This window comes from Sinohyriopsis cumingii, chromosome 5 (assembly GCF_028554795.1).
Source record: "Sinohyriopsis cumingii isolate HCF-2022 chromosome 5, ASM2855479v2, whole genome shotgun sequence".
NCBI lineage: Eukaryota > Metazoa > Mollusca > Bivalvia > Unionida > Unionidae > Sinohyriopsis > Sinohyriopsis cumingii.
The window spans coordinates 123713455-123727011 of NC_142965.1; the positions used below are offsets into that span (position 1 = coordinate 123713455).

Consider the following 13557-nt stretch of genomic DNA (forward strand, 5'->3'; position numbering starts at 1 on the left):
AAATAAATACCACACAGTAAATGTGTCCTCAAAAAACTAATTCAGAATACACGTTTTATAGTAAACAATACTAAATACTTTATGAGCTGACAAAAAGGGAATAAGGTTGGATACACAATGAGGGGAAAATACCATAAGACTGCCTACTTAGGTACTTTTAGTTCAACAAAATTGGGAAACCCTTATTTGTCAATCAATTGCTGGTGTCTCCATAACACACAGTAGTGCAGAATGTGAGTTTCTGAATTATGACAGAGGGCCAGTCATTTTCACAAAATAGTTGCATCAATAAGGATTAACTTTTAATTAGTCGCATTGGCTTTTTTGCTTGTTTATTTAAGACTTATCTTAAACTATTGTGCATTTTGACCACAGCTGACCATAATATGAAAATAGGGCACATACTGGGGTAAAATAGGGTGCGTCAAAGGGAGAAACGGGGAGTCTTTTTTGCAAATTTCACGCATACTGGACCAGGTAGATCGATCAATATTTAGTGAAAACAAGACTTTAAAAATGCCAAGAAAAACCTCCTGATTTTAGGTCCCAATCTTTTTTTTAAAATCAGTCTCCCTACTTTGCTTTTGAAAAGTTCATAGGTATGCCTTACATCCCGTTTTACAAAACTATGGTAATCATGCTAATATTATGGAATAAAAGGCAATTACACATCATTGTACTCGTATAGTTACAGGTCAAAACTCCCTCTCAACACAAGCCAGTTTCAGGATTTTAATGATTAACTAGCCTGTTCTGCTGTCGCAAAATGAAAGACAAATTCGCAGACTATCAACATAGGAGACGCCGAAACATCAAGCTTTACATTGTGTTGAAAGTTATGATAATTGTTCGGCCAAAACACAAAACTAAAATTGATTGATGTTGATCTATATGAGAATTTTAGCCTTTGTTATTACCACTCTTCGTGAACATGGTAAATTATGCTGCTTATATGCAATATACAATTAAACCTGCATACCTTTTAAAAAATATTACTTCCATTTGTAGGATTGCTGATAGCATTGAAAATGAGTTGTTGTTGTTGTAGGGTTTAACGCCATTTTTCAGCACATGATAGGCTATACATGGCGGCCAGTATTAATGGTGGAGGAAGAACCCGGAAAAACACCGGAAAGAACTACCAACCCACAAGAAGCTACTGGCAAGCTTTCTCACATACCCACATTAGCTGAATCTGAGACTCGAACCCACGCAGAAAGAGGTGAGATGGCAGTGATCCGTAATGGAAAGCGCTTTAGACCACTCGGCCACTCTGGGCCCCTTGAAAATGAGTAACTAGTGAGCGCGTGATTCAACATAAATGAAACAGCTATTAAGGACTAGCTGAAATGTTATCTGGAAGAATGCAATATGGTCGAAACAATGAATAAAGCAAAATCTGCATCAAATATATTTGGGAATAAATATGGATTTAAGTGATGCTATGCAAGCTTTGCACTGTGTAAGTAGTTTACATTATAGTTCAGTCTGGTCTTCCGGGTAAACTCAACCGGCCCATGAATTATGAAGTCTGTATTTACCTTTATTTAATTTCGTGTTGGAGAAATCAGAAAATATGCACATGCAAAATAATAACAAAATCAATCATAGTACTTCATAATAGTTTAATAATTGTCGGGTCACCGAAAGGTTTTTTTTTTTACATACCTATCTTAGGACATGGAAAAAATATTGTTTCATGTCCACAGATTTACGGCCATTATAGTAGTCAACAAAAAGACATAAAACCTGTCAAGTTTAGACACTGGCCTGCGGATAAGCCAACCTCCCTTTTTCCAGGCCTTTATATTTTCCTAAATTATTCAGCTTATATGCGAGTATATACGGTAATGTCTTTGTTTTGAAGTCATACAACAAACTATCAACCCAAAGTGTCAATTGGAACACATCCTCTGCCCTATCCAACGTGTGCTAGAAAAATACCTAGGACATAAAAAATGGCCGTTTTGAACTGCTCCAAAGCTAATGGTTGTTATTACATCATAATAACTTCATAACATCACCATGAATAAATTATGTGTCATCACCAATAGCAAACCAAGCAAAGGTTGCATACAAGTGAAATCAAATAATTTCTTCAATCTTTCCAATACCAAGTTGCAGGAATAACATTAAAAATTAAAAGTGATTGTAACTAATTGATTGTTGAGATGTCATTAAGTGTTATTTTCAAGTCCTATCATGTTACAAGACTCTTCTTCACACCGTTAACTGGATGACCAAAAACTTACTGGTTTTGGAAGCATCACATTGGAACCTCTTTCCACGACTTGTATCAGAAAGAGATGAGAATGCTCCAAAGATACCCAGGGTGTATGACATGTTCTACAAAAGTTCTGACCAGTTTTAAAACAGTGGAGACACTGACTAATCTACTTTTCAAAAAACCCCAAAAATCGGAAAGTTGACTCAAAATTTATTGCAAATTTTTTGCTTTTGCATTATGTTTTCACCTGTCCCGATAAATATTTTTGTTTTTAATAAAGCAGAACATTATGCTCTAGTTGTATAACTGACATGATGACGACTCCTAAAGAATTCCACATCTATCATTCTGGAGTGGTCTCCCTTATGTAAACCTAGCCAAAATGTGGGAGGGGTTATATCCTTTATTTGTGGTTGTACTGTTTACTGAGCTGCTTGTAACAAAAAAAGGAATATAACACTTCTTTACTGATAGCAATAATGACCACATACTGCATGTGGCAGTCCAACATCTGGATTGGAAAAAAGGCAGAAGATTGGTTCATAACACAACTTGTAATAATGATGTATAAATATGGGTAGCATTGTCTCTTAATCTCTGAAAGTTATAGAGCAGAAAGGAATGTATGAGGGAAAACTTTAAATATACCACAATGACCTTGAACTTGAACAGGTTCCCCAAAGTGACACACAACACACCTTTTAATAATAATATAGAAGTATACCAGTTTTGTTCCTTAACCTCTATTGGCCTGAAAGTTAAACAGCAGAAAGGAAAGTGTAACAAAACATTAAAATATTGAGCCATGATTAAAATGCAACCAGTTCCCACAAAGGCAATATCTTTTGTGGTATTAATACAGACATGTCGCAAAGTAAAGTAAAAATATTCCTGTTCTTTAGCAGTCTTATTTTATTTGATACATATTTCATTTTGTCATTTAAATTTTCCTCTCTATTCTTGCAATGCAATGCATTGCAGGAATGCAATATCAAAATCAAACATATCACATGTACTCGCTTTGAAGTCAGATCCAACCTAAGACTTCGCAGACCCAGATCTCCCGTTGCATAGCGCACCAGTATATCCAGGTATATGCAGATCATTAAGGCTAATCAGTAGAACAAAAATATACCCTTATCCGCTGGTGCATTATACAACAGCAAATCAGGGTCTGTGTTGTTTGCTGTTGGACCCAACATGTACACGAGTACAGACGGTAAATATTTCATAGAATTTTAATGTTAGTCTGATTATTCACATTAATTCTTCAAGCAAGTCTTTTTTTTCTTCAAGTATTTTCTTTTTTTCTTCAAATATCATTTTCTTTGTTTTATTTACTAAAATATTTTAAAATCATTTGATGTTGCAGAAATACTGGGTATTTGATTTTCGTTTACTCACAAAATGGCTGAATTTCCCTGAAGAGCTAGTACACTGTGTAAAAAAGGAGAGTTATTCAGTAATGCTTTCAACTGCAATGTACTCTTAACGGTCATGCATAAAAAGAGATTTAGTTAATTCTCTTTAACTGAAGTGATATTTAAGTAAAAGCATTTATCTGAAGCTTTCAGTATTTTTATCTCTAGCATTCTTTCATCAAATTAGGAAATCAGCAATAAGCCATACATGGCTTTTATTTTAGTTTTTGGTACCTTTTGGTATTACAGACATAACAATGGTCACACAAGTTGTTCCACCCTGTCAACTGCTACAAATAAAATTTCATCCCTTTCACTTTTCTGTGAAAAGCAATTTTTTCCTTTGGAACCACGGACGATGCATACTGGGTTTAATTTTTTCTGTAGTTGTATTTTACATTTGTTTACATTCATTTTTTCATGAGAAAAATTAATTAGGTTAGATTTTGCAACAACAGGGTATGTTTTTTGAAGTTTCAAAATTACTGTTCTTCAGACAATGCCAATTTGATTGTTTATTAAAAGCTGATTAATGAAATACCCAACCAAGTCAATAAAAATCTGACCTGTCAAATCTGTGATGAAAGGATCTCACTTCATGGCATGATTTCTTGACATTAATTTTGCCACATTGTTGGAAATGTCATGGAATGGGTCATATTTATTTAACGTTAATGGACTCCAGTACATGTATCCAAAGCAATATGACCACCATGTACTCAACGTTTTTAGGTTAAACAAATCATATCAACACACAGTAACACCAATAATTTGATGAGTGTTTTCATTTCATCATCTCTTGGTTACATAATCATCACAGCATTTATTTTTGATATAGAGGTATTGTTAACATAATTGATTCAAACAGCTCAAGACAAAGCTAAATTCAAAGACCATGATTTATTTACACTTTCTGCCTTTCCCTTTAGAAACAACAAGATACTTACCCTTCCTTTAAAACAACTGGCTGCTCAATGTCCATCTGTTTGGAATGTATTTTCATTGACGAGGATATAATATCAAGGTACTGAAATAGAACAAGTGATATATTATCTCGCTGCATACTATATGATGGAAAATTCTGTTAAACAAGAACACCATGATGGCACACTATCCTACTTTCAGAAGTTTAAGAGTCCCCTATTTATACAACTGACATTTTTTTCTTTTCCTCAGAGTAACCCTGACCTCTGACCTTGATATCAGTAAGCTGATTCCTTACCCTAAGTGCAAGACATCAACAAGGTTAGAGTAAAATCCATGATATATAATTTGCATTGCTATGTTGAAACTATTTTTCTTTTTTACAGTTGGTGGCCATTTTTCTTCTTACAGTCAGTCATCTTGACCTTTAACATTCAGACACCAAATCAACAGCCATGTTCCCTGACATTCAGACACCAAATCAATAGCCATGTTCCCTAACATTCAGACACCAAATCAACAGCCATGTTCCCTGACATTCAGACACCAAATCAATAGCCATGTTCCCTAACATTCAGACACCAAATCAATAGCCATGTTCCCTAACATTCAGACACCAAATCAATAGCCATGTTCCCTGACATTCAGACACCAAATCAATAGCCATGTTCCCTGACATTCAGACACCAAATCAACAGCCATGTTCCCTGACATTCAGACACCAAATCAATAGCCATGTTCCCTAACATTCAGACACCAAATCAATAGCCATGTTCCCTAACATTCAGACACCAAATCAATAGCCATGTTCCCTAACATTCAGACACCAAATCAACAGCCATGTTCCCTAACATTCAGACACCAAATCAACAGCCATGTTCCCTAACATTCAGACACCAAATCAACAGCCATGTTCCCTAACATTCAGACACCAAATCAATAGCCATGTTCCCTAACATTCAGACACCAAATCAATAGCCATGTTCCCTACCCCAAGTGCAAGTCATCAAAGGTTTGGTGATGGTATGTCATGTGGAACTAATGTTACTGTGCAAAAACCATTTTAATTCTTTCGATCACAGTGACCATGACTTTTGACCTTTTGACCCCAAAATCAACAGGGCTATTCTGAGTCTGAAATCGATAGTATTCTTCCTTATCCCAAGCACAAGCCATCCACAAAGTTTGGGAACCAGAGATGATGGAGAACTAAATTATTTTATGAAAACAACTTATATTCTGTGAGTCAGAGTGACATTGGCTTTTTACCTTTTGAGCCTAAAATCAATAGTATTATTCCTTATCCCAAGTGCAAGCCATCCACAAAGTTTGGGACCCAGAGATGAACTATCTTCTGTGAGTCAGAGTGACCTTGACCTTTATCTTTTGGGCCTAAAATCTATAGTGTTCTTCTTTATCCCAAATGCAAGCCATCCACAAAGTTTAGTCTCTGTAGAAGGCAGAGAAGTAGAATTATTGTGCTAAAACCATTTTTCTTCTTTCAGTCACAGTGACTTTTTGACCCTAAAATTGACAAGGTTCTTACTTACACCAGGTGAAGCTATCCACAAAGTTTGGTGAACTATAGTTATTGTGCATTTTCCTTCTTTCAGTCACAATGATCTTGGAACTTTTAAGCCTGGAATCAAAAGAGTTCTTCCTTTCCTAATGTGAAAGCCAATGGTAGATCATAGAAAACTTAGCTAATGAAATGAAATGAAACTGGTAACATACTGACTGACATATGTACAGACAGATATTATAATTTAATACATGCCACCTCATGGCAGGCATAAAAAACCTAAAGCTATTAGTGATGGGTGCATTACAGAGGTCCTGCTCACAAGCATTTACCCCAAAAAGGAACTTGATCTAAAATGATGAATAAACAATTCAATAACCAAATGCAGTATAAATTATATGCAAAGATTGCAGAGCTATGGTGCCACATGAAGTGTAAATGGATGGTCAGGTGGAAGGACAAAAAAGGTGATTATGATAGAATTCCCACATGTCAATGCAGTGTCCTAAAACCAAACAACTGAAGTGTTACTCTCCATCCCCACCCTAACCCTTTATCAGTCCATCCACCAGGCTATGAAAAGTTACTATTATGAGGATTGGCTGGTTGTCAGAGGCAACAAAAATGGTAAAGATGTACAAATTTTTAATACCGTATATTCACTTATAAGCAGAATCAAACTGCAAACACCAAAAGATCCTGATCCGCCATAGCATAATGCACATGCAGATCAGGGTATATGTTGTTTGTTCTACTGATTACTGCTAACAAACTACAGAGACCCAGATCTACTGGTGCATTATGTGCTAGAAGATCTGGGTCTGTGCAGTTTGCAGTTGGACTCACCTTATAAGCAAGCAAATATGGTATGAGTTTGCCTCTTACCACATGGTAGCCTCTAGTCTCATAAATGGGAGACTACTAAATATTGAACTCTATTAATTAGACACTTGCAATGTCTCCACTAATTGAGACACCATTCATAAACAAAGTGTCGTGAACATTCAATGCCAAAAAAGTATCATACAACAGCAAGTAGTTATACACTAACTTAGAAGTCTGCAAACTGCACAGACCCAGATCTACTGTCGCATAATGCACTGGCAGATGAGTCTATGCAGTCTCTTCAAAGCAACTAGTAGATAAAACACCACAGACCCTGATCAACTGGCAAATTTCCTTGGCCTGATAAAGCCAGTAAAGCATTAAAAGTGTCATTGAAACCAACAAAATATAACATCCTCTTATTCACACCAGCTTAGACACAATTACATAATGGTCACATGTTCTTCAGGACAAGTGAACCTTTAGAGTTTTGAATAAGCAACAAATGACAGACAGGTGCTTGCTTAGATTCATCTCTTAATTTTATATACAAATAAAAATATTACAAATGTTTAGCACTCACCATTTTAACAGCCTCAACATGGCATGCATCAGAAAAATGCTCAAAAACAGGCACCATATAGTCTTCTTTCGGGCAGTATGTCCACTAAAGAACAAAGGTAAAATGTGTCAGCCACCAAGCGAATGTTTGTAAAAGTAACAACACACTGCTCTATTTTCAAGATAGCAAATTTTTAAAGTAAATTATGTTCCTCCAAGAATAGTTGCCCAATCACATTACGTTAGGAATATTACCCTGCTACCTCACAAATTCAGCCCTACTAAAAGACAAAAATCATTGTATTGTCCATTTTTATACAGACAAGGGCAGTAACTCTTGCCCATTACCTCCCTTGATACCACCAGGTGCTGCCAGTGTTAGCTGAGCGAGACATTAATGCAGATGCTTGCATGGCAGGATGGTTGGAAGGGTTTTTAAGTAATGTGATTGGGTAAGTACTCTCAGAGAAACATAAATTAGTTACAAAATTTGCTTTCTCTGCTGAATACATTTCCCAATCACTTTAGGTTAGGAGAATAAGTACTAGCAGAACATCTGGCCTCTACCTCAGGTATCCATCTGGAGATGGGTGGCTGGATTCCCCATATAAAAGATAACCCTTCTCCTAATGACCTAAGCAACACAGCCTGAGATCCCTTGACCCTTGATTTGTGGGTATCATGGATGTATATATACCTGGCTGAGAAGATCAAACTGAGATCTCACCTACCAAAATTTTCACTGGTAAATCCAGCAAAGCTAATGGGCTGTGTAGATTGGTCAAGTTGGGTCTGGTGACTGTTTGTGCTGCTGCCACCAGTTCTCCAGATCAACGTTTTTCTCTGCGACACTAAATTTCTGAGATAAAAACTTTAGAAGGCTGACTCTGCATGTCAGTCACCAGCCTCTATAATGTCTCGGATCAAAACATTCCATTCAAAAGTGAGGCTTGCAGAAATGTGCTGTAATCCTCAAGAGTGCTTGAGGGTGCAGATGTAAGGCTACTCTGATCTGGTGAGATGTCAGAGTACACCATGCATATGACCCCCTTCAGCCAGGAATAAAGGGTGCAAAGCATGATATCCTTTGTGCTGTCTCACAGAGATTGCTCCGAACTTCAGAGCAGTAAGCCACATGAGATGATATGTTGCTTATGTCACGACTTGTCTCTGTGCGTCTCAAGTAGTGCTTGAGGGTGCTTACAGGATCTTGCATAGCTGCTTCTCTAGACTTGTCTATGGAAAAAAGGAGGAGGAATGACAACTTGTCGGTTACCTATGGATGGCAAATCATTCTTGGCAACTAGGCCTGCTTGTGTAAAGGACTACCCAATAATCTGAACTGAACAGAAGATTGTTTGGGTTGACTGAAAGGGCATGTAGCTCACTGATCCTGCATGTGATAGCTAAAACTATCAGGAAGAATGTCTTGTATGATAGGAACTTTAGAGAGATCTTTATAATGCTCAACGCCACATCTGTCATAATGTTGAAATGTGTCCGAAATCATTGATCCCTGAGGGCACGAACAGAATCTTGCATGGCTGCTGTTCTTGACCTGGCTATGGAAGAAAGTGAGCAGGGACACTGGTTTACTACCAACAGACAGTAATCTGTTCTGGGCTATGAATCCCCATGGTATCTTGAGAACCACCGAACCTTCCGATCTGAACTGAAGAGAATTCTGGTGAAGGGGGATGCAGCCCTCCTGCCCTGCATGCTGAAGCTAAAGCTATCAGTAAACATTCTCTGTATGATAGTGTCTTTAGCAATGTGAAGGCTAGAAGTTCAAGTGGGTTCGAATCTAGGCATGTTAAAAAAATGATTGGATTCCTTTGGAGACAAATAAGGGATACTGGTAAATGAGACCAATATTGTCTAAAAGATCAGTTAGGTCTCTATCCCACACAAACATGTTGCCATGATGCTGGAATTTGTCCAACATAGAGCAGTAGCTTTTGGTATGATTGTAGTTCAACGATTTCTCCTCCAAGAACAGAGCTAGAGAAAGTTGGAGGATAGAGGTATGCAGATGGGCAATATTGATGGCTATTCTCAAGCTTCTCTCCACAAATGAAGGTTTGAATTGTTTGACTCACAAGGCTGTACTGGTGAAGGCTAAGCATTAAGAAGAAGAGGGCAGTAGATTCAAGTTGGTTGGAATCTTCCTGGGTGTATCATCATTGGGAAAAATGTCGGTGATACAGAGCTTGTGCCCTCAAAGAAGGGCTATCAGAGTCATCTTGCCATTCTGACATCGTAATTGTAGCACCGTAGGAGAGCTGGCATAGGCCGACAACCCCTCCTAGATGGCTGACAGTGCATCTCACAGCCCAAGCTGTTGTGTCTGGATCTGGGTTGCTCTTGATTCCACCTCGTCACCAAGCAGTCAATCATCAGATGCCTTTAAAGTGTGTGAATCTGGATTCACACTGATGGAGGAGGCATTCCATGTGAAGGACCTGACCCCTTCTGGATTCATTCTTGGTGAAGCCAATGATGCAGTCAGAAGGTTGCTGAATTGCATGTTGATATGTAGATTGTTGCACCCACATAGAAAAAAGCCAAATCAGAACACCAGACAAGTGGTCTGTTACCTCCCTGTTTGAGGATATAGGTCACTACCAGTGTTGTCATATCAAAAGAGGACCACAATCAATCTTTACAGAAACTAAAGGTATTGATGAATGCTTTCCTTTCTAGGATATTGATGCATAGAGGCCATTTCACGTGTTGCTAACAGTAGTAACAAGTGGGTATACTCCCACCATGTGCACTGGCGGCAGTACTTTACATTATTTCCATTTTGGGTTATTCTACAGGATTCCAATGGTCAGCCAGTCTGGATTGCCCTACTAATGTATGATCAAATTAAGAGGATATAAATCGGGGCACCAATGTGCTAGCAAGGCCTGCATAACAAGATGGCCATGTGGGGTCATGTACGCTGCTTTATAATAGCCAAGGAGTTGCAAGAACTCTCCCAAAGAAATCCTAGTCTTGATGGTAATGGACTCAATGAGTTCAATGATTCTAGTAGAGAGAACACAAGGGGACGTGTCAGATTCCAGTTGGTTAAGACGTACATGCCCAAATGGATGAAACTCTAGGATGTTTGGAGGTCTGAAATTCCCAGTTCATGAAAAGGCCTGGATGATCTGGCAGAGAAGGGAGTTTGTTCCACCTTAGAGTAGGATAGAATTTACAATGTGTTTCTTTAAGGTGCTGCCCAAGTACGCTGCTGTCAATGTAGATGAAGACACCCAGAACATTGAGTGAAAGCCCAGGCGATGAAGAGGGTCAAAGGGAAGAACAGTGAGTTGGTAACAGTGTGGTGGTAAACATGAAAACTAGCAACAGACTGGGTGGATAGGGACTTGGAAATATACATCTGTCAGATCGAGACTAACGGCATACTCGCCCTGCCTGAATAGGGAGGCAGAATGATACTCACTGCCTGAACAGGGAGGCAGAATGACATTGCCTTCTCCATCTTGAACATTGTGAGGAGATTCCAGTCAATGATGGGCCTCCACCTGCTGTTTGCATGCCAAAAGCAAGCCTTGAATAACCTAAACACCTGTATCCTCTGTTATCAAAAGGCATCGATCTACCGATCTTTCAGTTTATTGTGTGGAAGAGCACGGGGATTGTTGCTGAATGAAACCTGAAGCCCTGCTGACTGACCTGGATCAGCCCCTCCTTCTGAGGGAACAGGGAGGTCCAGTGAAATTAAATCGGTTTCATACAGCCACTGTACTATTGCATGATAGGGGTTGATGTGGGTGCACATGTAACTATCGATGACTCATCACCTTTACTGGGTTATCACCTGGCTTGGCTTCAAGCTCAGCACAAATCATGTCGGGTGGCCTTGACAACTGTGCTTAATCGTATCTGTGCAAGACATGAGCTCTCCCTTGAGTATATGCCATGAATACTCTAATATCCAGCATCACCAGTAAAGACAGCACTGCCCACATCATCTGCACTGCCAGCCTTTCTAGCACTGCATGCCTGTTTAATAAGAATTCTATCAAAACAGCATGAAATATGAATAAATTAAACATAATTATCAAGCAGCACTGCAGAATTCGCTATTATGTGCTCCATAGCAGACAGAGTAAACGAATAAAGTCAAATGTATGCTAACCCATAATGACCTTGTGTAAGGTCAATGACAGCATTGTGGGATGGTGGTCCTACAAGACGAAGTCCCGACAAATGACAAAATAGTGGCAGAAATTGTAAAATAAAGCATACAACCTGCAGTAGATCAATGAATCCGCATTATAAATGCAAAATGAACATTGGACAGTCCATAGGAACACAAAAAGAGGCTGGATTGTCAGAGGCTATTGCACTGCATGTGTCTCAGGACACTGCAAAATTAAAGACTGGCGACACATGGTGGTATCAAGGGGAGGTAATGGGCAAGAGATACTTGCCTTTGTCTATTTAAAATTTGACAATATGATGATTTTCATTTTTTAGTAGGGCTGGATTCGTGAGGTAGCAGGCTAATATTCCTAAGGTAATTTGATTGGGGAACGTGTTCGAAGGAGAAAAGAAAGGTTAATCTTTTTTTTTAGTGTGTCAATACATATACATAAAATTTAATAGCTCTATGAAATAGTGTACCTTTTGGATACAGTATAGTGCAATATGCAACACTGATATCTTTGCATATAAGTTAAACAGCATGATATCATGAAGGGTTGTATGTAGATGAGTTCTACCATTAAGTAATGCTTTTTTTCAAATATTATTTAATCATTCAAATGAGACACTGATATTTATAATCAGTTACTGAAATGCCATTTACAGTAACTAAACAAAAATAAAAACTCTATCACAATTACTGAACATGCATAATAAACATCACGATGTTGTTTTGTTGATAAAGAGACGAGTAATACATATTTGTTACTTATTAATATGCATATAACATGAACACGAAAATAGGTTGCAAAAACTGTTAGTGAACAAATGTACAAATTTTTTGACATATTTGGCCTTGTTAATGTCATAGACAAATCAACTGCTAAAATATTGTTTCCTTCTTTTAATCAAATTTACTTTGACCATTGTTTGAGATTCAGGGAAAAAATAAATAAAATGATGCAAGAATATAAAAGGAGGGTAGTAGGTCAGGGGGAGAATATGTGAGACATGCACAGATTTGTTATTGTCTTTAAAACGTGTGTAGCATTGGAAATATTAATGAAGAGGGCAGCCTTTCTAATTCAATTAATGGTGGGCTCCACTGAGTATAATTAGTTTTACTCTGGGATTCTACTCATTATTCCATTTCTTGTAAAAGCATACAACACCCAGGCCTTCTGGTCTGGGAATGGGAAAACAAAAAAAGGGAGAATACTCTTTAACTTGGTGGTGAAACAGTTTACTAAAGGAGTCCCCTAAGGCTGGGACATGAAATCTGCTTTGAATTGGACAAGTGACCAATCTGTTGAACTTTCTTCCCTTTCCTTGACATACTGTCCACCAAAATATCCATTTTTTTCAGGAATGTGTCAAATCTGTGGGTAATTTCTTCTGAAGTAACCCAGTGAAGGAGGTTCCAAACCTCCATGCAGAGAGAAGGTGCATGTGTGCCTACTTCTCTCCTGAGGTACACCAGCACCTACAAGTTGTTGGAGGACATCATCATGCAGCAACCCCTGAGGAGCTAAGAACACTCATTTACAAACTGATAATGTGGAGGGTAGATTCTTCCCAGGACCAAAAACCCTGAAGAACCAGTCCTTCCAGCTCTAGATGAGAGCCACACCCTGAATCTCATGTGCTTGCAAACAGGTTGGAGTGGGGTTTGGGGGTGGGTGGGGATACATAGTGATTTCAGCTAGAAACTAGTCCTGATTTGATCATCAAATAAGAAGGAACTAGGACATTCAAGGGGGCTTTTGTGCAGTTTCCACACCGCCAAAGTGAGACACTGGAGAAGATGTTAAGTGCAGTCTGCCTAGGGGGAACCAAGTCCACTGCAGAGTTCAAGGTCCCCAGCAGAGAAAGCACAAGACAAGCTGACAGCGTGATCTTCATGCCTCCAACAAGGG

At 38.4% G+C, this 13557-nt stretch overlaps 1 protein-coding gene across 5 annotated transcripts in view; it reads right to left on the reverse strand.

Moving 5' to 3' along the window:
- LOC149800117 (ras GTPase-activating protein 3-like) overlaps positions 1 to 13557 on the reverse strand; it is a 132274-nt gene that overhangs the window by 50249 nt on the left and 68468 nt on the right. For all 5 annotated transcript variants that reach the window (XR_016421325.1, XR_016421324.1, XM_089959713.1 and 2 more), the window contains exons 16-17: positions 7503 to 7586; positions 4596 to 4675 (exon numbers count right to left, since the gene is read on the reverse strand). Coding sequence is in view for 3 of the 5 variants with exons in the window: in XM_089959713.1 (XP_089815839.1) it covers positions 4596 to 4675; positions 7503 to 7586 (164 nt within the window). In the remaining 2 variants the exon portion in view is untranslated. The remainder of the gene's footprint in view (positions 1 to 4595; positions 4676 to 7502; positions 7587 to 13557) is intronic.